The following is a 21,342-nucleotide window of genomic DNA, read 5'->3' as shown; positions in this document are numbered from 1 at the left end:
TATTGTTTCAACAGGGAAAAAATAGAGAGAGCATTATTTTCCAAGTAAAAGGCCTATTTCAACCATTTCATTTGTGGACGTATTTGTGATAGAAAAAAGAAATTTCATTAGAATAAAAAGGATAGGACAAGCAAACCTCAAACACAAAGAAAAAACAAAATAAAATAAAATATAATCAGCTTAATAAACTTAACAAAGCCCAAAGAGAAGTTAAATACCATATCATGTCCCAAAGCACAGGTGAAGAAAATTTCAAAAGATACATGGATTCCGTTCAAATCAAACCCCCCACAAAACAGTGAATAGAACACACCTCCACAAACAACCAGCATCCCAACTCTTCCCAAATCCTATAAAAGAAATACTCAAAAGCTCCGCCGCCAACTTTACACAGGCTCAAACCTCACCATATAAGCCAAATAATCCATTCCACTTGCCCCAAGTGAGTGAGCACTCAAAAAAAAATAGGAAACAGTCTCCAAACTGCTATAACACAGAAAGCACACAGCTGGGACAAAAAAGGGCTTAAAAGAGTGTTTACCCAAAGAATCTGTTAATGGTTATTTAGTCTTTTAGCATTATTATCATTATTGTGTTAAGAGTTTTGTTAGTAATAAGTGTGAGTTAGTAAGAGTATTATGGTCATTCTAACTGTACTCACATATATTATAAATAGAGGGAGAGGCCCTGAGTTTAGGTCTTCCATTTTACCCAATTCCTCAACATGGTATCAGAGCAGGATCCAAACTAAACCCTTCTCTCCTCAGCCATTGCCAGAAAACACCATTCCCATGGCTGTCCTTCCTATATTCACCTCCATCCCATATTATTTCACAAAACCAACCATACACCCATAAAGGCATAAACAGAAACCCCCCCGTCCCCGGGGACGACTCACCCCACAAAACCCCATCGCTGGAGGAGCCCCCAAGCGCCCCCACACACCAGACAAATGCCGGCAGGGCCGACCCCACGCGCTGGCACGTGAGTGAATTTCTGGCCACCTTTTTCTTTTTTTTCCTCTGCCATGCACTGCTTACTTCTCTAGACTATATTATCAAGTTGTTAGGTCAGTTTTTTGCTCAAATATTCAACCTTTTCTGACTATGCACTCACAGCATTCTGTTAATGTTTGTTCAAGGCTTGTGAAGGCTTCTTTGTGAGTTTTTTGGAGCCATGGCAGCATTCACGTGTTCTGTTGTAAGGATGGGGCAGTGCTATATCCGTCAGTGAGTTGTTCAGTTCATCTGTGGCAGTGCGGCACCCAAGGAATGATTGTTTGATGCTTCGTGAAGCAGTTTATCAATTGCTAATGAATTTATCGGGTCTGAAACAGTGGGATTTGCTGTATTTTTTTATTCACTATTCTAATTCCTTCCATGTACCTAAATATCATATCAAGCTGTTGGGCATGTGTTTTTGCTCCAAGATCCAATCTTTGTTGTGACAATGCACTCATGGTAACTCCTTAGTTGTTGTTCAGTGTTAGTAACAGTCATCGGTGACCTTCTTGGGGCAGTGGCAGCGCTCATAAGCTGTTTTTTTCCGTGTGAGGCTGTGGCAGTATTGCTTTCTTGGGGCTGCATCTGAGGTTCATGGTAGTTTCGGTGGTTCACCTCTCCAATTGTTCCAGCGCTGAGTGTTGCTTTCTTGGGGCTGCGTGTGAGTTTCTTGGTGCTATGGCAGCCTTGTACTGATTTATCTGTGGCTTGTTCATGGTGGTCACCTTGTTCATGGTTGTTCCAATTGTTCCAGCAATTAATTTTATGATCATTGGTTTGAGTTTGTAAATGCTGGGATGGCATTTCCAAATCCCAAAAGTATGATCCCTTCATTAGTCACTTGTTTGAGTGAACCGCGTACTATGATTATACTAGAGGAGAAGTATTCCAGGTTTCTATAGTATCAATTGTCTCAACAAGCATCTTATCACATTGCTTCTTTTGCCCAGAAAGATAATCCTACAGTCTGCACGTCATCTGGTATCCTTCCTTCTAGTCTTTGGATTATTGATTCTGCTGCCACTGACCATATAACATGTGCAATCAACTTCTTTTCTGATCTCCAATATCCTAAAAATCTCCCTCAAGTTACCCTTGCTGATACGTCGACTATTGCTGTTAAGGGGATAGGAACAGTAAATCCTACTCCTTCTATCTCTCTTTCTTCTACTTTATACATTCCTAAATCTCCTTTCAATCTTATGTCAGTTAGTAAGCTTACAAAGTCACTAAATTGTTCTATCACATTCTTTCCTGATTTTGGGGTCATTCAAGATCTGAAGACAAGAAAGACAATGGGCACAGACGTGAGGCTTGTGGATTTTACTACTTTGAGTCACCTTCTCCACCTATTGCCTGCACAGTAGCAGCTACACAACTTCAAATCCATTGTCATCTTCGTCATCCGTCCATGGACAAGTTGAAATAGCTAGTTCCTACATTGAGTCCTATATCTAATATTGAGTGTGTCTCTTTCCAATTGGGCAAGCATCATCGTATTCCCTTTGCTCCCTGTGTCGACAAACGGGTGCTTAGTCCTTTCATGCTTGTCCATTCTGATATTTAGGATCCTAGTCGTGTGACATCAAAATTGGGGTTTTTGTACTTTGTTACATCTATTGATGTGTTTGATATCTTTTGTGCTTTCTACCCCCAAATAAAGACTCAATTTGACATGTCAGACAGGATACTTCGTAGTGATAAGCTAAGGAGTAGTTTAGTACCCAATTCAGTACTTATATGATTAACTCTGGTACGATCCATCAGTCCTCTTGGGCCCACACTCCACAACAAAATCGAGTTGCAAAATAAAAAAACAGACATATTCTTGTAGTCACTCGTACCCAATTGTGTATCAAATGAATGTTCCCAAAGTCTTTTGGAGTGATGCTGTGCTCACAGCTTACTCACTCATCAATAAAAGGCCATCCTCTATCCTTCGTGGTAAAATTCCATATTCAGTTATCTTTCCTAAGGCTCCTTTGTTCACCCTTCCTCGTATAATTGGTTATGTATCCTTTGTCCATCAGTTATCTCCAGGAATGGATAAGTTGGATCCTCATGCTATCAAATGTATTTTTCTGGGCTATTCCTATACTCAAAAGAGATATCAATGTTACAGTCTTACTTTTCATTGATACTTCGTCTCCACCTTGCCTTACAGATCCAAACCTAGTATCTGTATCCAATCCTCCTACTTCTCCATCCAGTTTGAGTCCTTCTCGCCGCTTGAAACATCCCAATTTGTAGGCATACACACAATGACTCAAGGGGGAAGTGCCTCCTCCAGCTTCTACTACTGTGCCTCTAGCTCCCTCATCGGATGATCTTATTTCTCATGATTTTGATCCTCCAATAGTTGTTCAAAAAGGTAAACGCACTTGTACCCAACATCCGATCTCTATTTTTATTTATTATGATTTCATGCCATCCTCTTATTGTTGTTTTGTTAGTACTCCGTTTTTTGTTGCTCTTCCAAGATCTATTTCTGAAGCCCTATCCCATTCTAGGTGGAGGACAACAATGCTTGAAGAGATGCGTGCACTACAAGATAATGATACTTGGGATTTGGTACCTCTTTCTCCTAATAATTTTGTGGTTGGTTGTCGTTGGGTGTACAATGTGAAAGTCAATCCTGATGATTTTGTGGCTCGTCTGAAGGCCCACCTTGTTGCTAAAGGGTATACTCAGGTGTATGGTTTGGATTATTCAGACACATTCTCCCCGGTTGCTAAACTTGCCTCAGTGTGCTTGTTCATGTCTTTAGCCACCACTTGTCATTGGCCTCTACATTAGTTAGATGTGAAGAATGCTTTCCTACATTGTGATCTTCATGAGGAGGTATATATGGAGCAAACCCCTGGGTTTGTTACTCAGGGAGAGTCAGGCTTAGTATGTTAGCTCAAGAAGTCATTGTATGGATTAAAACAATCTCCAAGAGCATGGTTTGGCCAATTTAGTGTTGTAGTACTTGAGTTTGTCCTTCATCAGTGCACAGTAGATCACTCTGTATTTTATCGTCATACTCCATCGGGTAATATTTTGCTTATTGTATATGTGGATGACATTGTGATCACTAATGATGATTATCATGGCATCTAGGACCTAAAGCTTTTTCCATAGAGTAAGTTTCAGACCAAAGACTTCGGACCATTAAAGAACTTCTTGGGTATATAAGTATCGAGATCTCGTACGAGAACTGTCTTGTCACTGAGGAAATATGTTCTTGATCTTTCAGATGAGATAGAATTTTTGGGATCCAAACCTATTGATACACCCATGGACCCCAATAGTAAGTTAATGCCAAATATAGGTGAATTTTTGCCTAACCCAGGTCAGTACTAAAGACTTGTTGAGAAGTTGAATTATCTCACAGTTACTCTACCAGATATATCCTTTGTAACAAGTGTTGTTAGGTCAATTTCTCAATTCCTCAAGAACAAGTCACTCGAATGTAGTAATTTGCAGTTTGAGATATCTCAAAGGTGCACCAAGGAGAGGTCACTTATATCAAGATTGGGGTCACACTCATATTTAGGGATATACAGATGCACATTGGGCCGAATCACCATCTAACCAAAGATCCACAACCGAATTGGAAAAGTAAGAAACAATCTGTGGTTGCTAGGTCGAGTACTGAGTCATAGTATAGGGCTATGGCGCACACTACATGTGAACTTATTTGGCTGAAGAACATGTTCAAAGAACTAGGTTTTCCACATTCTCAGCCTATGGAGTTGATGTATGATAATCAAGTTGCTATTCATATAGCCTCCAACCCTGTCTTTCATGAGCAGACAAAGCACATTAAAGTTGATTGCCCCTTTATTCGAGAGAAACTTGTACAGAAGCTCATTACAACCATTCATGTGAAGTCTGAGTTTCAACTTGCTAATTTGTTCACTAAAGCCTTAGGAGGTGCTCGTGTGAAATTCATTTGTAACAAGCTAGGAGCATATGACACATGCTCCAGCTTGAGGGGGAGTGTTAATGGTTATTTAGTCTTTTAGCATTATTATTATTATGTGTTAAAGAGTTTTGTTAGTAATAAGTGTGCATTAGTAAAGGTATTATGGTCATTCCAATTGTACTCACATATATTATAAATAGACCTATCATTGTGTTTAGGTCTTCCATTTTACCCCAATTACTCAACATAATCCAAAACTAGCATCCCTACTATTAGAGATATGTTCAACCTCCAACAAAACAAGGAAAGAAGAAAGCTCCTCCATCTCCCTATCTTTCAAATCTCTTCTAAAATAAAATTTTGAGAAAGAATCACCATCCAGAATTAAAAAGGAAAAAATCAGTGTTAACCCCAAGGTTCATTAACCTGATTTTAATGATAACAAACTATTATGGACTAATGGCTTTGTGCTTAAGTTGTTTTCTATAGGATTTAAGCCATTGAAATTGAAGAAAAGTTGAAGAGATGAGAGAAGTTAGAAGACTTTAATTGATTTATTTGTATTGTTTTTCTCTCAATTGTAATGTACTTTATATTGGAAAATCATAAGAAAATATAAGGCATACCACAAACCGGCAAAATGGGAACACAAAGGAGACCGAACCCCGGCCTTGTGCCAGGGATGGTCGAATGGCCCAGGCAAAGGCTAAAGGCAGTCGACCAGTTTGACAAGCCAAAAGGCTCCAACAAGAAAAAAGCGGCTAGCTTTCATCCAAACTCTATATATATGTCCTCCTAAGCCTTGAGAACATTAGAGAGCAAACCTATACTGAACATGCAAGTGCTTTTGCTTTCAATTCTTTCTTACTCTCTCTTAGTGCTCTACTTTGTCAATCTTTGAGAGAAAACTCTTGAGCTTCATTGTTGGAATTGGTGTATTCCCAAGAGGGGGGGTGAATTGGGTATTTAAAAAATTTCTTCCTAGGTTCAATTTTAAGCACAAGCAGTATTGGCACAACCAAGGGTCTATCTAAGCAATTGCAAAACCCAATACAATATAACAGAGCAGATATTTAAATCAGATATAGCAGGCTCAACATTTCCCAATCATTCACAATATTTAAAACATGCACACATTCATAAGGAATTTAAACAGAAGCATACATGTGCAGGAATTTAAGTGTGGAAAATTAAATAGTGCTAGGAAAGAGAGAACGACACACGATATGTTATCAGGGTTCGGCCAATATTGCCTACATCCTCACCTCAAGCTCACAAGCAAGAGGATTTCACTAAGTGTTCGCTTATGGGTGGAGCGTCACCGATTACAATCTCCTCTCCTTACTGGGTGAGGAATACGCCAGGTCACATTCACAGGGCTGACCCCAACCTTTACAACCACACCTTATAGGATGGTGCACCTAATTGTCCTAATCGGATCTAAACCAGTCCGGGACTTTCTTAACCGGGTCTTTCTTAACAGGGTCTAAGTCTATCCGGTGCACATTACAAGCCAGTGCAATCCTTCTCTGACCACACGTTCGAAATACAACAAATATGAGATATTTTTCATACAAACAATTGCTTCTCAAAAAGCAGAGATGTAAAACAATAGGCATGATGCACTCATGCATGATATGAAATAAGAGCTCAATGTAAGTTTGCGTATTTTCTCAAAATATTTTGAAATCTTTGAGTAAGATGTGTATGATAAACTCTACAAAATTTAAACCCAAATAAATTTCTCCAAAAATACTTTCAATAAAAAGTGTAGGAGAACCTAGGGTTTTTGCTTTCAAATGATTTTTCCAAAAATATATATATATATGATCTTTGACAAAAATGAAATATAAAATATCTGCTTTTCAAAGATCTCAAAAACCCTCAAATGATATCTCCAAAAGCATATTCTTAAAAAGTAAAGTGCTAGAGATTTAGGGTTTATGCTCAAAACTATTTATGCAATAAAAGCAAGTGAGCTTTTGAAATCTTGCAATAGATGTGCAAGTTTCTCAAGCTAAGACAAGTTTTCTCCAAGAAAATTTATCAAGAGAAATAATGGGGAGAAAACTTAAGAACAACTCTCAAAAGATTTTTGAAATAAAATGAATGAGAGAGTAGATGATTTTGATATGAAAAAAATCAATGCCCAAAGTGAATGCTCTCTTAAAAAAAATTGAGTGGAATGTATATAAGAGAGAATGGAATTAAAAGCACAAAAATTATTTGGGAGGATTTTCTAACCTAAGCATTAGTTGAAAATTTTTTTATGAGAGGGTATTTATAGGATTTTTAAAATCTGAGCGTTTAAGGGACACCGAGGGTATTCTTAGAAAAGTTTAATTAAAAAATAACCTTGTTTAACCACTGAAAAATTACTGAACACGAAAGGTTCGGTTGACCGTGGGCATCGCCGGTCGACCGAACAGACACAATGATTTTGAAATTCATTTTGGGTTTGATTGGCTGTGGAAGATGACCGAACTGCTAAGCCAAGGTGAAAACCAAACCTTCGTAGATTCGGTCGACCAGGCCTAAAGCCGGTCTGTCAGTTCTTCATGGTTCGTTGGCTAAGGCTTATTTGAACTAATCAGTTCGGTTGGCCGAGGTTAACTAAAACAGCCAAAATTGAAGGTTGGTTGGCCGAGCAATTTAAGGCATTTAAGGGTTGGTCGGCCGAGGCTTTTCAATTAAGCCTAAAAATGCAACGTCGGTTGACCGAAGTCTTTGCAAAATTATTTTTGGCCCTAAATAATTTTCCTGAAAATTTGTTGGTCCCCTATGGTCAGTCTATGGTCATTTTGAGTTTTCAATCACATCATGCATGCAATGCAATCAAAGAAATTACAATAGAAACAAATATGTCTTCAATTTTCTTTGCTCTTCTGTCTTCCATGGAATGCACCAGGTTGTATAGTATCCAAGTTTCTCCTGGCTTCCATATTCCCTTTGTCTTATGTGCATGCCAAAATATAAATCTGTTCAAGCACTTAAAAACACACATAACATCCTTGTAGGGGTGAGCATAATTCGGGGAAACCCGAATTAACCGAATTAACCAATCAATTTCGGTCGGTTTGGTTCGGTTACGATTTTACCAATTTTCGGTTAATCGGTTATCGGTTCGGTTAATATGAATTATCAATTCGGTTAACCGAATTAACCGAATTGATAATTAATGATTCTAGTGATTCTACTCTCATAGTTTAATACCAAAATATCTTTTTTATTAATAAAATTAATAGATGAGATGCTTAATTAAGCTCGAATTAGTAAAAAAGTTATAATTATATTCTGTTTTTAATAATTAAATTATTTCGATTAAATTCGGTTAACCGAATTACCCGAAAAGGTAATTCGGTCGGGTTCGGTTCGGTGAGCTTCCTTTGTTCAGTCGGTTCGGTAATCAGAAATCATTAACCGAAAATTTCGGTTAATTCGGTTAATTAACCGAATTTGGCCGAACCGACCGTTTGCTCACCCCTACATCCTTGTGCTTTGTCAGTATCAAAACAAGGATCAAACTCAAAAAGTCAACATTCATCTTGATTATTCTTTGAGAGTTTAATTTGTGAGCTTGAATTGTAAATCTTCTTTTAAGGAATTTTCTCTTGTAAGATTTTTTGTATTGGTTCCTTGGTCCCCGTAGAAAACAAGGATTGCGTTTTAGTTGCCTTGTTTCCATTAAAACAAGTGATTGTAATTTGGTTTCCTTGGTCTCCAAAAAACAAAAAGTGTGAATTGGTTCCTTAGTCTCCGTTAAAACAAGGATATAGCAGAACCTCAAGACGATTGGTCTTGAGAGAGTGGACGTAGGCGGGGATAGCCAAACCACTATAAAACAGCTTGCACAATTTCTCTCCCCGTCTCTATTTAATTTGCATTTATACTTGTATAATTGCTTGGTTTGTTTGAATTACATTTCATTGTTGTATCAAGCACTTTTAATTTCATTAAACCCAATTCACCCTCCCTCTTGGGTTGCCACCTGGCCAATAATAAGAGCATTATGGAGGAAAGAAAGACAATCAAGTCGAGCAAAGATAAGCAATAAAGTAGAATCCCCACCAAACATCCTCCCAAAAGCAAATACAAGTACCATTCCGCAGTTTGAACTTTGTCAAATGAATAAATAAAGGATAAACTTGTCCTATGAGTCTTGTAGAAGTATTACTTAGATACATGACTTTCAATTCCGTAAAACAGATTATTTTATTTTTCAAAAAAAAAAAAAGGCAAAAGTTGATAAGGATTATTAATTAGGGACGTGGTGGGGTGGCTAACACCTTCTTCCTTAGGGATGTGATGAGGTGGCTAACAACACCTCCCCCACCCATAAATTGGCCTCCTTACCAAAATCTATAGCTCATAGACCTTTAGGCTTTTCATTATTTACTTATATTTGGAATTATTTGCATAAGTTAGTATAGGTGTCCACATGCACTTTTAAAGCTGGTTGGTCGCAATTCCAAGAAGAATGAAGTTGGTTCATTGTCAGGCTCCAATCACGTGCCCACATCATCCCAAATCAACTCTACAATACTAATCTCGTCCTCAAACCTCCAGCATTTCCTTTAAGTGAACATTCCAATAACTGCTAACAAGAGGCAATCAAACTATCTTCTCAACCCCTCCCCTTTCTAAAAAGGGGAAAGAAAAGAAATGAAACGAAAAAATTAAAAAGCACCTAATATTTTTGTGTGTCAATCATTCAGTGGGAGGGGGAAGGGATGGTGAGTGGAGTGGGGAAACAACATGTCGTGAATAGATATACATCAAAAAAGAAATCCAAGACAACCCAAGATGCACAAACCATACCAAACAATAGTTGCCAAGATGGTCCACAATCTTAGTACTTTGCTTACAAAAAAAAAAAAGGAAAAAAAAAAAACACCCATACAAGAAGGGCATTTATTAGGTTTGCCACAACCTACATCGTTTCTTTTTTAAAAAAAATATAAATAGATTTCTTTTTCAAAGGAAATCACCAGTCTTATTATTCTTTTGGGCAGCTGAGCAAACCTAAAAACAGGGGTTATTCTCAAGCTCCTTCAATGTATGGATGTTTTCATTATTTAACCACAAACCTCAAATATGATCAAGTGCAATAATCATTGGGGAATAACCTAATCCAAACATGCTAAACTTCTGAATGATAACTCTGCTAACTTTTGATCTCTTGATGTTTCCCAAGGCCTGGATATCTTCTTGCTTCCCTTTAAATTCCAGAAATTCACCAAGGAGGTATTTATTACCTTTGAGTTCCAACCTTCACAGAAATTAAGAAAATACTCAATTTAATTTTCATAAAACACAAACAATCGACCATAAGAAAAAGGAATAGTGAACAGAATTCAAGGTGACAAACATAACAATGTTATAGACATTTAATAATATGTTATCTTTCCCACACCCACACCAAAAAAAATAAAGGGTGGGGGGGGGGGGGGGTGAATACATAAAAACTCAAAAGTATACCTTACCAAATCATCCTCGCAACAATAGTTTTAAAATGGTTGTATGTTATAACCATAGTTTTTGGGTGAATCACAATTTTATTTCACAGACCAAAAACACCATTTGTGATATATAAGACAAAACTATAATAACTGTTTGAACCAGTCACTACAATACCCACAAAAAGGACATTCACTTGAATTACAATTACATATCGTGACTGCTAACCAATTTTTCCAGGTACCGACCACCCTCTTTAGCATAAGACAGAAACATGAACCTAATCAGTAACAAATAATTCAAGATTGGGAGAATACTGCTACAATCATTTTGTCATCCAAACGTAATCCTCTTGCCTAGAATGCAATTTAGAATACTAGCAGCATCTCTTTCAAATACAACCACTGACCAATTTATTGTGAGATGAAATTTAGTCCTTAATATTCTTTAATTCTGTCTTCATGAAGTCTATCAGCTAATATCCTGAGTTTTTTTTTCCAAAACTAATTTCATTAAACACTCTAGTGGCTTAGCATCAATGATTATCATCTAGAAATATCAAAATAAATATTTTAACAAAATAAAGCTAATGGCTAATTTCCACTGCAACAGACCTTAAATGGTGAAGCTTCAGAATTCAGGATGTCACAAAACAACAACAAAACCAAGCCTTAAGTCCCACTATGATGTCACAAAACTAACCAATATAATCGACATTTCACTCAAAATTTAAAAAATTAAAAATTAAAAAAAAAAAAAAAAAAAAAACCTCGAAGAAGATTATATGACTTCGTGAATAATATAAACAACACTTAGCATACAGTTTGCAACAAACCTATCCCACATTGGAGCCGTGCTGAGAACAAAATTAAGCTGCTGATGTATTGATTCCTGCATCTCCTTCTTTCCACCACGAAAAGCGCCTTTAATCCAACCAGAAAACATATTTTTTGGTTCTGGTTTGAGCTGTGTCCATTGCTCATAGGTAATTACCTCAGATGGGAACTCACAAATGGTTCTACAAAAATAAAACCCAACCAAATGTAAGTTTTTCTAACTCACAAACCTAAATATAAGGTTAACTTCTAGCAGCAAACGTGCACACACAAATGCAAACCCAAACACCAAGTTAACTGTTAGCATAAAAAAATGATTTATAATATAAGCCAAAAAAAAAAAGCAGATAACTTTGTTTCATCAAGCTATAGTTTGCCTATAAAGCATTATTAGTCAACTCAATGCTAAATTCAATATGAAACCTTCCCATTCCAAACAAGACTCTGGTGGGAAAATTATTTTCCTCATTTCTTCTGTCTGCAAGACACTCTAAGCATCAGCTGATTGATAATAAGTAAATTTTTAGCTTTGAAACCAATTGGTCTTGTGCAATCTGCCAAGGAGAAAGAGTAGAGAGCAAGGGAACCAATGGGACACCAAAAGAAGCTGTACTGTCTGTTTAGTTTAGTGGTTTGAACAGAATTTGGAGATTGTATTCAGCATAGCAACACTAACCCCATATTTGAGAGCTTGGAGGTTGGACATTGGATTTAGATTTGAGTGGATTAGGATAAACTGCAATATATAGTTATACTCAATTTTGACTAAATCCATATAAATCAAAATTTGAGGACTTTAAATCCATGGTCCCAAAGACAACCTAACTTGCGTTTTTTCTAAGCATTTCGTAATGATTTGACTTTTGCGATTGGCATTTGTTAGAAGGCTAGAAGCTAATAAATTCCAAAAATTAACTATTGGCAAACACTCAACTGTTTTTAGCTTTTTTCAACCACAACCTCCTATCATAACAGCAACCATAAATGCAGTCTCGACAGCAATTGCCAAATGTAACAGCTACCGTTGCGAGCTGCAACCGCTACCATTGCGAGCTGCAACCTCAACCACAATAACAAAGGGATCCTTAATCACTTCAATTCAATAATGCACCCTAGTTAACCTTAATACAACCAGCATCATTTATAAGGGAAAGTTAAAAATAAACCCCATTACTAGTAAGTCCCTAAAGATGCATTATTTCTAAAATAAACCACAAAACAAAATGAAAATAGAACTCAAGCAAACCTAAGTCTGAGATAATAGACCAATGGCCCAAGAAGCCTTTGTCCCCTTTCTTCAAACAAAACCTCTAGAGGCATTTACACTTGTCCATCTAGGCACCAGTGTCACATCATTGGCAATTTGGCAAAATTTGCCACTAAGAGAAAAATTGTGACAATGGAAATCTGCATGCAATGCATGTATTGGCCCACTGAAGAAAACTATCCAAGCAGCATATAACAACAACTATGCCTTTATCCCAACTATTTGAGCTTGGGTTATTCAAGCATCATAAAAGTCAATTATTTTTATTTTTTCCCTTCGGACTACCCACCTATTGAGCTTCGCTTATACATGAATCATACAAGTCAATTATTATCATTTTTTCTCCTTGGACAGTGTCACGCACACACATGCACGCTAATGCTCCAATAAAACCAGGGTGTAACCAAATGTGGTCTCTTTTTCTGTAGGGCCACATGAGGTCATTAACAAATGTCTCTCCATCATTGAAATAGAAAGTTGAAGCCTAAACCATCTTTGTATGACCAAGGTCACCATATTTCACACCCAATGGGGGATCATGATGAGCTCTTCAGCCTGATCTCTCACATGCTTTTCAATCAACACAATCAAAAGTATCTAACAATCTCAAATGAAAGTAAAACTTTGAAAACACTAATTGGGGTCTAATTGTTATTAGATGGAACTCAAATTTGATTAAAAAAAGGTGAAAGCTAGGTGTTAGTGAGCATTATCATGTATGAGTAGCAGAGACCATCAAGTGGATATTGGCGTGGATCTTCTTCCAACAGTTTGGTACAGTGATTGTTACATATAGCAAATTGAAGCAGTAAACATTAATAACTGTACCCTCTTTAGTCTTTTAGTAAATCAATTCTTTCCGTTAAGTTGAGAAATATTTTTTCTAATGCTTGTAGGCACTCCAAAGTCAATCCATCTACAAGCATTTAATTAGTAGAAAGAATCAGGTAAATTCACAATTTAAACTTTGCGAAGGTGCTGCAGCTGAAATGATTTTATTTTGGGGAACCTTTTTTTATAGCATTGCTTTGGATGACCTTTTACAGCTTGCTTTGGTCAAGCACGGATTGCCAGAGGCCAGATGATCAATCTGTATTACCAGTCAAGGAAACACAACAATACCAGCAAAATGCTGTGGGGCTATAAAAACAGGCAACAAAAGTTGAAGCCCATTCTATTGAAAAGAATTTGCAAAATAGGTCAGCTCAAGGCCCACTTATTGATACGTAGAAGCATCACTGCAATATTTTATTTCTCTTTCAGTTATTTGTTTTATTCTATTTCCCTTTTTTTATTAGTTAATCAACCCCAGACTAAAGCTTGGGAACTAAATCAAAACTTTTTGAAATGGGATACTCAAAGGAAAAGACAAATTATTTATATGTTAATTTTTAAAAATTATGAAACACTTTTATGCACATCTTAAAAGAAGTACAACTTACACATCACACTAGTCAACTATTAGTTGTTTAATTGTTAAGAATTCCCCTTGCAAGTTTGTCCCACATTGAAAAAGTTAAGCAAAGGAGGGGTGCGACAACTATTTGTGAGTATGCCCCACATTGAAAAAAGTTAAGCTGAGGATGGGTGCTTATATGCATGGTTGGGCCCAAGATCTAATGACTTAAGCATTTGGATTGAGATAGTGCTCATCCATCCATATCAAGCCCACCTATAGTTCTCATCCATCCATATCAAGCCCACCTATAAGGACTTCCCCAGCCCTCAAAAGTAGTATCAAACCTAACGTTTCGAATTGGGTTCGAGTGTTCATGCATGTGTTCCTTCTAATGTTAATCCCGTAGAAGATGAGTGGTGCATCCTATGGATGCTAATCCCATAGATTACTGACTCCCATGATTTCGTGACCTCTCCCATGGTTGAGTAATGGCTCCTTGTTGATTGCATGGTATGGAGTGATCAAGAATGGCTTCCATTCAAGGGGGAGGGCTTGATATACATGAGTAAGCACCAAAGTGAGGACCAACCTGCCCAAAAGCTTAAGCCTTTTAAGTCTTGAGCCCAACTATGCAAGTAAGCATTCATCCTTTACTATATTTTCCAATGTGGGACAAACTCACAAGTGGAATTTTCAATAGTCTCCTGCTCACTTGTGTGTTCCAACCACTCCCCTTTGAAGGAAAATCATTACTCGTGATGCAGCCAACTAGGAGTCATTACTCAACCATAAGAGAGGCCATAAACCATGAGAGTCCACTCGTCTATAGGATTAGCATCCGTAAGATCCACCATTCCTCTTCTACGAGATCAACATCCGCAGGAACAAATGCATGAACACTCAAGTCCATTCAAACCGTCAACTCCAATACCACTTGCTAGGACGAGGGAGTCCTTATGGCCAAATTTAATATACATGAGTGTGCACCAAACTTGACCCAAAAGTTTAAGCTTTTTGGGTCTTGGGCACAATCATGTACATAAGCACCCATACTCCACTATATTTTTCCAATGTGGGACATACGCACAATTAGAATTTTGAACAATAATGTTGCAATGTCTAGAGCTTAAGTAGTCCCTAATTTGGCCTTTCCTCATAATGTAATGTCAAGAGACTAGGAACCATGCATTAAAATTTTTCAAAAATATGATAAATGTAAACACACCATAACACCACACCCACAGTATGAGCAATTGGACTACAGGCTTAAGCCCAACACCAACAATAATTGCTTATCTCTAAGGACATCTCAATATATATTATATTGAGGTCTCTATGATGGGCACTTTTAATCCTTGTCATATAGAAACAAGTTCTAGTAAAATGCCCCAAAGTTAATGTTTTTCTAATTGCACAGAGCAAAAACAATTAGAACTAATCATTGTAGGCCCACCAGTAAACTATGCACATAAGCATAATTTTCCTAGTTTTCATGTCATAAGGACTCATAAGTCATATCCACTGCAGATCCTTGATTTGAGGTGGGAGCCTAGTGCACTCAGTGCTGCAATGAAAAATCAAACTACATTTTAATCAATAAAGCATGATTCAAACCGTGCAGACAAAACTTTCTTGGTCTAAATATTACTAACTAATAAAATGAATTAATTATAAAGTACAGAGCAGAAGTTCCAAACACACAATGTATGTCTATCAACCGACAAATGTTCAGGGCAAACAGGGGAATTGATGCCCTCCATTTCAGTCAAATAAAGAATAACTCACAATAAACACAACCCAATGAATATCTTATGCATACTGGAATTTTGGATTAGGAAGTACAACTCTACACGACAAGAATCCTTCTGGGACAGCTACTCCTCTCTGTTCTAGATACGATTCAAGAATTGCTACTTGTCTTCTAGTTTCTGCCACCTGAAATACAGAAATTAATGAAGGTGGTCTGACAATCTAGATCAAAAGGAGAACAAAAACAGACAATAATCCCCTTTCTAGAAATTATCTAACAATTGTTTGGTTAGGCTATCCAAATTATAGATCAATCAAGACAACTCAATGCTAGAAAAATCCACGGCCAACATCTTAGCATCCGAAGACAATATATTTCCATTTTCTTGAAGCAAACAATAGAAATGGAGGTAAAAAGACATCATGTTGCATTCCCACACTTAATATCCAGTAGGTCACATACCGGTAGACCTTTCCAGCCACTCATATGCACATACCAAGGTACCTCATACCTAGCATTCAATGGTGCAGTTGCGTGTTCATAATGAAATAATAAACGGTTTCAAGATGGATAATTTCACAACTACATAAAATCTTCATTGATTCAAACCATGAAAAAAAAGTCTGCAAATGGGTTTTCATTCAGAAAAATACCACCCAAAAGGCATTACAAGGCAGCAATTGAAGAGGAGGAGGAGAAGAAGAGGAAGAATACCGTAGCACTTGCATTCATAACATTCTCCTTTGTTTGCATTTCTTTTTGTTAACCTCCCCCCCCCCCCCCCACCTTTTTTTCTCTCCCTTGAAGTCATTTATCTTAGATAAAAAACAATAATATTGTTTTGTGGTTCTGTACTTCTAACCATAGAGAACATGTTCTCTAACTTACCTTAATTTTACTTTCCAAGGTGAAGTACAACCTTCAAGCTAAACCATTACCTAATATTCTATAAGAGTGTATGTCGACGGAAATTCAGTAACTTTCAGTTTTTTATTTTTTTACTTTATTTATTTTTATTTTTTTGTATTTCTTTTATTTTTGAGAGAGAAAGAGCTCATTTAAAAAAAGGAAAAAAGGAAAAAAAGTGCAAATGAAAGAAGGATTTTTCTTTTATTTAATTTTGACTGTCACGGGATGATAAATACTAAGTCAAGGTTCCTTATCTAAATCAAGTTATCAAGCTAATCTATTCAACCAGATTTCAAGTCGATTCTTCAAGTTTTTGAACCATGGACTTGGATAAAAAGATGAGCAGAAATAAAGCAAAGTTGAAGTTGCTTAAATGATCAAAATATACAGTTAAACATCTACAATGAGTAAAAAGGCAGCAATATTCAGTATCCCACTTTTCTCCCCTCTAACATGTGAGATAAAAATTCCCTAGTTTAAGATGCCAGGGTCACTCTCATTGAATCTGCTCTTAGAATGTTCCAATTTGCTACCTTTTGTGTTCAAGATCCCAATCAAGAACCCTAACATGCTGGAAAAGTTTTAGGGAATTCTCTGCTCTAGATGGGAAAAAAAATAAAGTGGGAAAAAAAACTCTTAGCCACATAAATTTTAAAAAGAAAAATTGAAAAGAAGAATAGGCCTACTCATTAATAATTGGTTGTTAAAAGCATAGCTCCAATGAGGTGGTTGTGAGTTGTGCAGATTTTCAGATAAACTAAAAACCTTCAATACTCTATTATCTGGTTAGAAGCAGACAGAATATTAGCTATGCAATCAAATTGGGCCTTTCATTAATTTATACAATCGCCTTTTGGCATGTTCATTTTCCTAATTTATATGTTGCCCTGCGGCACTCCTTAAAATAACATTTTCAAATTCACATCGCTTAACAATATTCTTCATATTCTTCCTCCTGATGGAGTGCATAGCATTGCTATTTCATACATGATTTCATAGCCCTAAAAATACCATTCTTATTTTTGCCAATGGTAAGAGAAATTCCATTCGAATGCTCATTAAGACTTTGAAGAAGTATGAGGATTGGTCTGGTCAATTGATAAATAAGAAAAGTCAAATATTTTTTTGTCAAAGAGAATTGCTTTTGCTCGGAAGAGATCTCTGTTAAGGACGACTGGCTTTGCGGAAGGAGATTTTCCTGCTACATATTTGGGTGTTTCTTTGGTATCGGGTCGTCTTACGGCCCGTATTTTAGAGCCCCTAGTTGATAAGTTAAGGAAAAAGATAGCGGGTTGGAAATTTAAGCTTTTATTTCAAGGAGGCAGCCTAATTTTAATTAAGCATGTATTATCATCAATGGTGGTTCATCAATTGGCAGTATTAGACATTCCTACTACTATCTTCAAAAAGATAAATTCTATGTTATCGAAATTTTTTTGGAATGGAGTAGATGACAAAAGGAAAAGGAATTGGTGTTCCTAGTCTAATATATGTAAGCCTGTTTGTGAGGGTGATTTGGGTGTTAGGGATTTGGAGGAGGTAAAAAAATCAGTGCATATGAAGTTTGTGTGGAGATTGCTAACGATGGATAATCTGTGGACTCAATTCTTTAAAGCCAAGTATTTGTATAAGAAACACCCCTTGAGAGAAATGAAACTAGAGAAAGGAACCAGATTTTGGAGATCGATTGTTCGTGTGATTCCTAAAGTTTTAGAGCATGTCCGTGTTCAAATTAAAGAAGGGTCGGCTTCTTTCTGATTTGATCGTTGGTTAGCCTCCGGCCCCCTTTGTGCTAAGGTTCGGGAAATCAGTAACCATAAGCTTCGAACTCAAGATTGTTGGGATAGAGATGGGTGGAATGTTGATTTATTAGTGGATCTGTTGGGTGAAGATCAGGCTGAGGAAGTAATGAACTTTGCTATTTCTTGCAAGGAGGGTCCAAATACAGTAATTTGGGAACCTTCAACAGATGGGAAATTCACCATGGCAAGTGCTTGGGAAATTATAAGGGAGCATAAAGAGGAATTCTCAGTTGCAAAATGGATCTGGCATCCTATGTTGCCAAAAAGGGCGTCAATTTGTATATGGAAGTCTTGGTTTGCTTGTCTTCCGGTTGATACTCGTATTAAAGAAGTAGGTGTCCAGATGGCCTCTCGATGTGATTGTTGTTCAAATGCCAAGATTAAATCTCTAGACCATGTGTTTTGCACCGGATCTTTTGCTCATGAGGTATGGAAAAAAGCAGTAGTGGTGCTGGGTGTTAGTTGTATGGCAACGAGTACTTGGAAAGGCAGAGTTAATGTCTAGTTTAGTTGTGCAAGACGGGCCTCACAGTTAGGCATTTTGGTAGGTCTTATACCTAGTCTCATCATCTGGAGACTCTGGACTCGTCGATGTAGAGTCAGGATGGAATCAATTCATGATTCGGTGAAAACTGTGTGGCTGGATATTAAATATTGGCTGAGATCCATTTCAGACAAGTTAAATAAATGTGCACCTGCTTCTTGCACGGATATTACAGTCCTTCGTGCTTTGAATATTCAAGTAAAAAATGTGGGGGTTCGTCTTCCTCGTGTAATCAGATGGTGTAAACCTGAGATAGGTTGAGTTAAATTGAATGTGGATGGGAGCTGTAGAGGTAACCCAGGAAATTATGGTGGTGGAGGCGTGATAAGAGATGAAAAAGGTTTACTTAAAGCAGTTTTTTCGGCTGAATTGAAGGCAATTATGTTAGGGATTAATCTGTGCAAAGATCTCGGATTTGATCAAGTGGAGATTGCATGTGACTCTACTTTGTTGGTTCAGTGGATAAATTCTGGGAAGTGCTCGATTTGGAACTTATGGGATTTGTGGGAAGAACTTATGCTAGCATTGAGAGGCATACAGTTCAAAGTGGAACATGTTTACAGGGAGGCGAATAAAAGTACAGATTTCTTTGCCAAACAGGGTGAATCTGGTGTTTCTCGATCATATAGTAGCCAAGATGATCTTCCTCAGCAAGTTAGGGGAATGATTCGATTGGACTTGTTAGGTTTTCCTTCTTTGCGCTCATGATATTTTGTGTTATTACACTTTTAGTGGTTTAGTTTCTTAGTTTTTTTTGGTTGCTGGTGTTTGGTATTTTGGTTTGGTTTATGTTGGTTAAGTTAGTTTTAGGGTCTTGGAATTTGCTTTTGTTGTCCCAAAGTCTCAAAATTGTAACCATGGTTTTCCTCCGCCATAAGTGAGGGGTTTTCTAATAAAGTTAGGAGGTGCCGCCCTCTTTTACAAAAAAAAAAAGTGTTAGGCAAGGAATACAACAATTTTTTATTTAAACATGGGCAATGAGACTGGAACCCAAGACCACCTGGTAACCAACTGATACCATAAAACCACTTTACCTAAAAGCTTAAGCTATTAGGTTGTGTGCCAATAATGTATATCAAGCTTTAACATAATGATCTCCTCACTTCTTTTTATGATAATGACATGTACATCTAGTTTCCCAGCATTCCTCCCTCACAAAATTTAGAGCTACACAAATTATTTTTAAACAAAAATTTTATTAAGAAGAATAAAAAGAAGTGCAACAAGGGGCATAAATAATCCTCCTTAAAAGATACAAAACAAAATCAAAATAAATCAAAACAGCACAGTTAACCAATCACGTTGTAAATCAGAAATGAAAATTTTTTAGAGCACCCAGTAGCAAAAACCCACAAAGACGCCAAATACTAAATCCTATCCCAAAGCATAGCCGAAAACATCTTCTTCCCCACAAAAATATGAGCATTCCATTCCAACCCTATCCCCCACAAAGCTACAAAAATTCCACATATCCACAAGGCCGAAGCATCCTTACCCCTTCAAAATCCTGAAAAATGGATAGCCAACAAAACTTTCACCAGAAGAATCAAGAATCCAAGAGCCATGGTCTCTGCTTTGTGAAAGGAACCTACCATCCAACAAACTTAATGATGAAGCAAACTCCAAAACCTCCCTATCATTAAGATCCCTATGAAAATGGAAATCCCAATATAAACCAGCCCTGTTAGAAATAAAGAAAGAAGAAATTGATTCATTTTGCAAAGAGGACAATCTAATGAACAAAGCAAAGAACCCCCCGCCCAAATGTCTTCCCATAGGCAAACACGGAACCCATTTACCACAATATTGTGCACAAAATAAAAAGAAGATATAACTGTGAAAAACCCTTCCAAGGACTATCACAAGAACTTCTCAAACCCAAATTAGCATCCCACTCATCATCTTGCAAACCAAATTTATTCTTAATATCTTTGTGTCAAAGGGAAGACTCTTCTAAGGGAAATCACCACAACCATTTACCATTAAAGCAATGGTCTTCGAAACCAACTTACCAAGACCCAAACCCCCTCCTTTTTAGAACTATAGACCCCTCCCAACTAACTGAATGATCTTTATTCTCCCCCACTCCAGACCAAATAAAATCTCTCATGATCTTCTCAATACTATTGGCTACCCTCATAGGTACTCTGAAGATAGACAAGAAATGAAGAGGAATACTAGCAAGGCAAGCTTGAATGAGATTAATACACGCATCTAAGAAAACAAAGCACCCTTCCACCCATCCAACATCGTAGACACCTTCTCTGCCACAAGATCCCAAAACCCAAGCAATCTAGGATTACCACCAACAAGCATACCTATATAACTCAGAAGCCAATAAAGAATAACACACCCAACTAAAGAGGACAACTCCAAAGATCTAGAAATATCCAAATTAATACAAGCTAACCCACTCTTCCCCAAATTTATTTTTAAACCAAAGACCCTCTCAAACAGTTGTAAAATA

At 37.1% G+C, this 21,342-nt stretch overlaps 1 protein-coding gene across 1 annotated transcript in view; it reads right to left on the bottom strand.

Annotated features, from left to right (window-relative positions):
• The window catches only part of LOC131159298 (uncharacterized), a 41,273-nt gene that overhangs the window by 16,274 nt on the left and 3,657 nt on the right, over positions 1 to 21,342 (bottom strand). The window contains exons 4-6 of the mRNA XM_058114065.1: positions 15,690 to 15,805; positions 11,204 to 11,386; positions 10,038 to 10,180 (exon numbers count right to left, since the gene is read on the bottom strand). Coding sequence (XP_057970048.1) covers positions 10,038 to 10,180; positions 11,204 to 11,386; positions 15,690 to 15,805 — 442 coding nt within the window. The remainder of the gene's footprint in view (positions 1 to 10,037; positions 10,181 to 11,203; positions 11,387 to 15,689; positions 15,806 to 21,342) is intronic.

The sequence above is a fragment of the Malania oleifera genome, chromosome 7 (genome assembly GCF_029873635.1).
Source record: "Malania oleifera isolate guangnan ecotype guangnan chromosome 7, ASM2987363v1, whole genome shotgun sequence".
Taxonomy (NCBI): domain Eukaryota; kingdom Viridiplantae; phylum Streptophyta; class Magnoliopsida; order Santalales; family Ximeniaceae; genus Malania; species Malania oleifera.
This window is presented reverse-complemented; position numbering and strand designations above follow the sequence as displayed.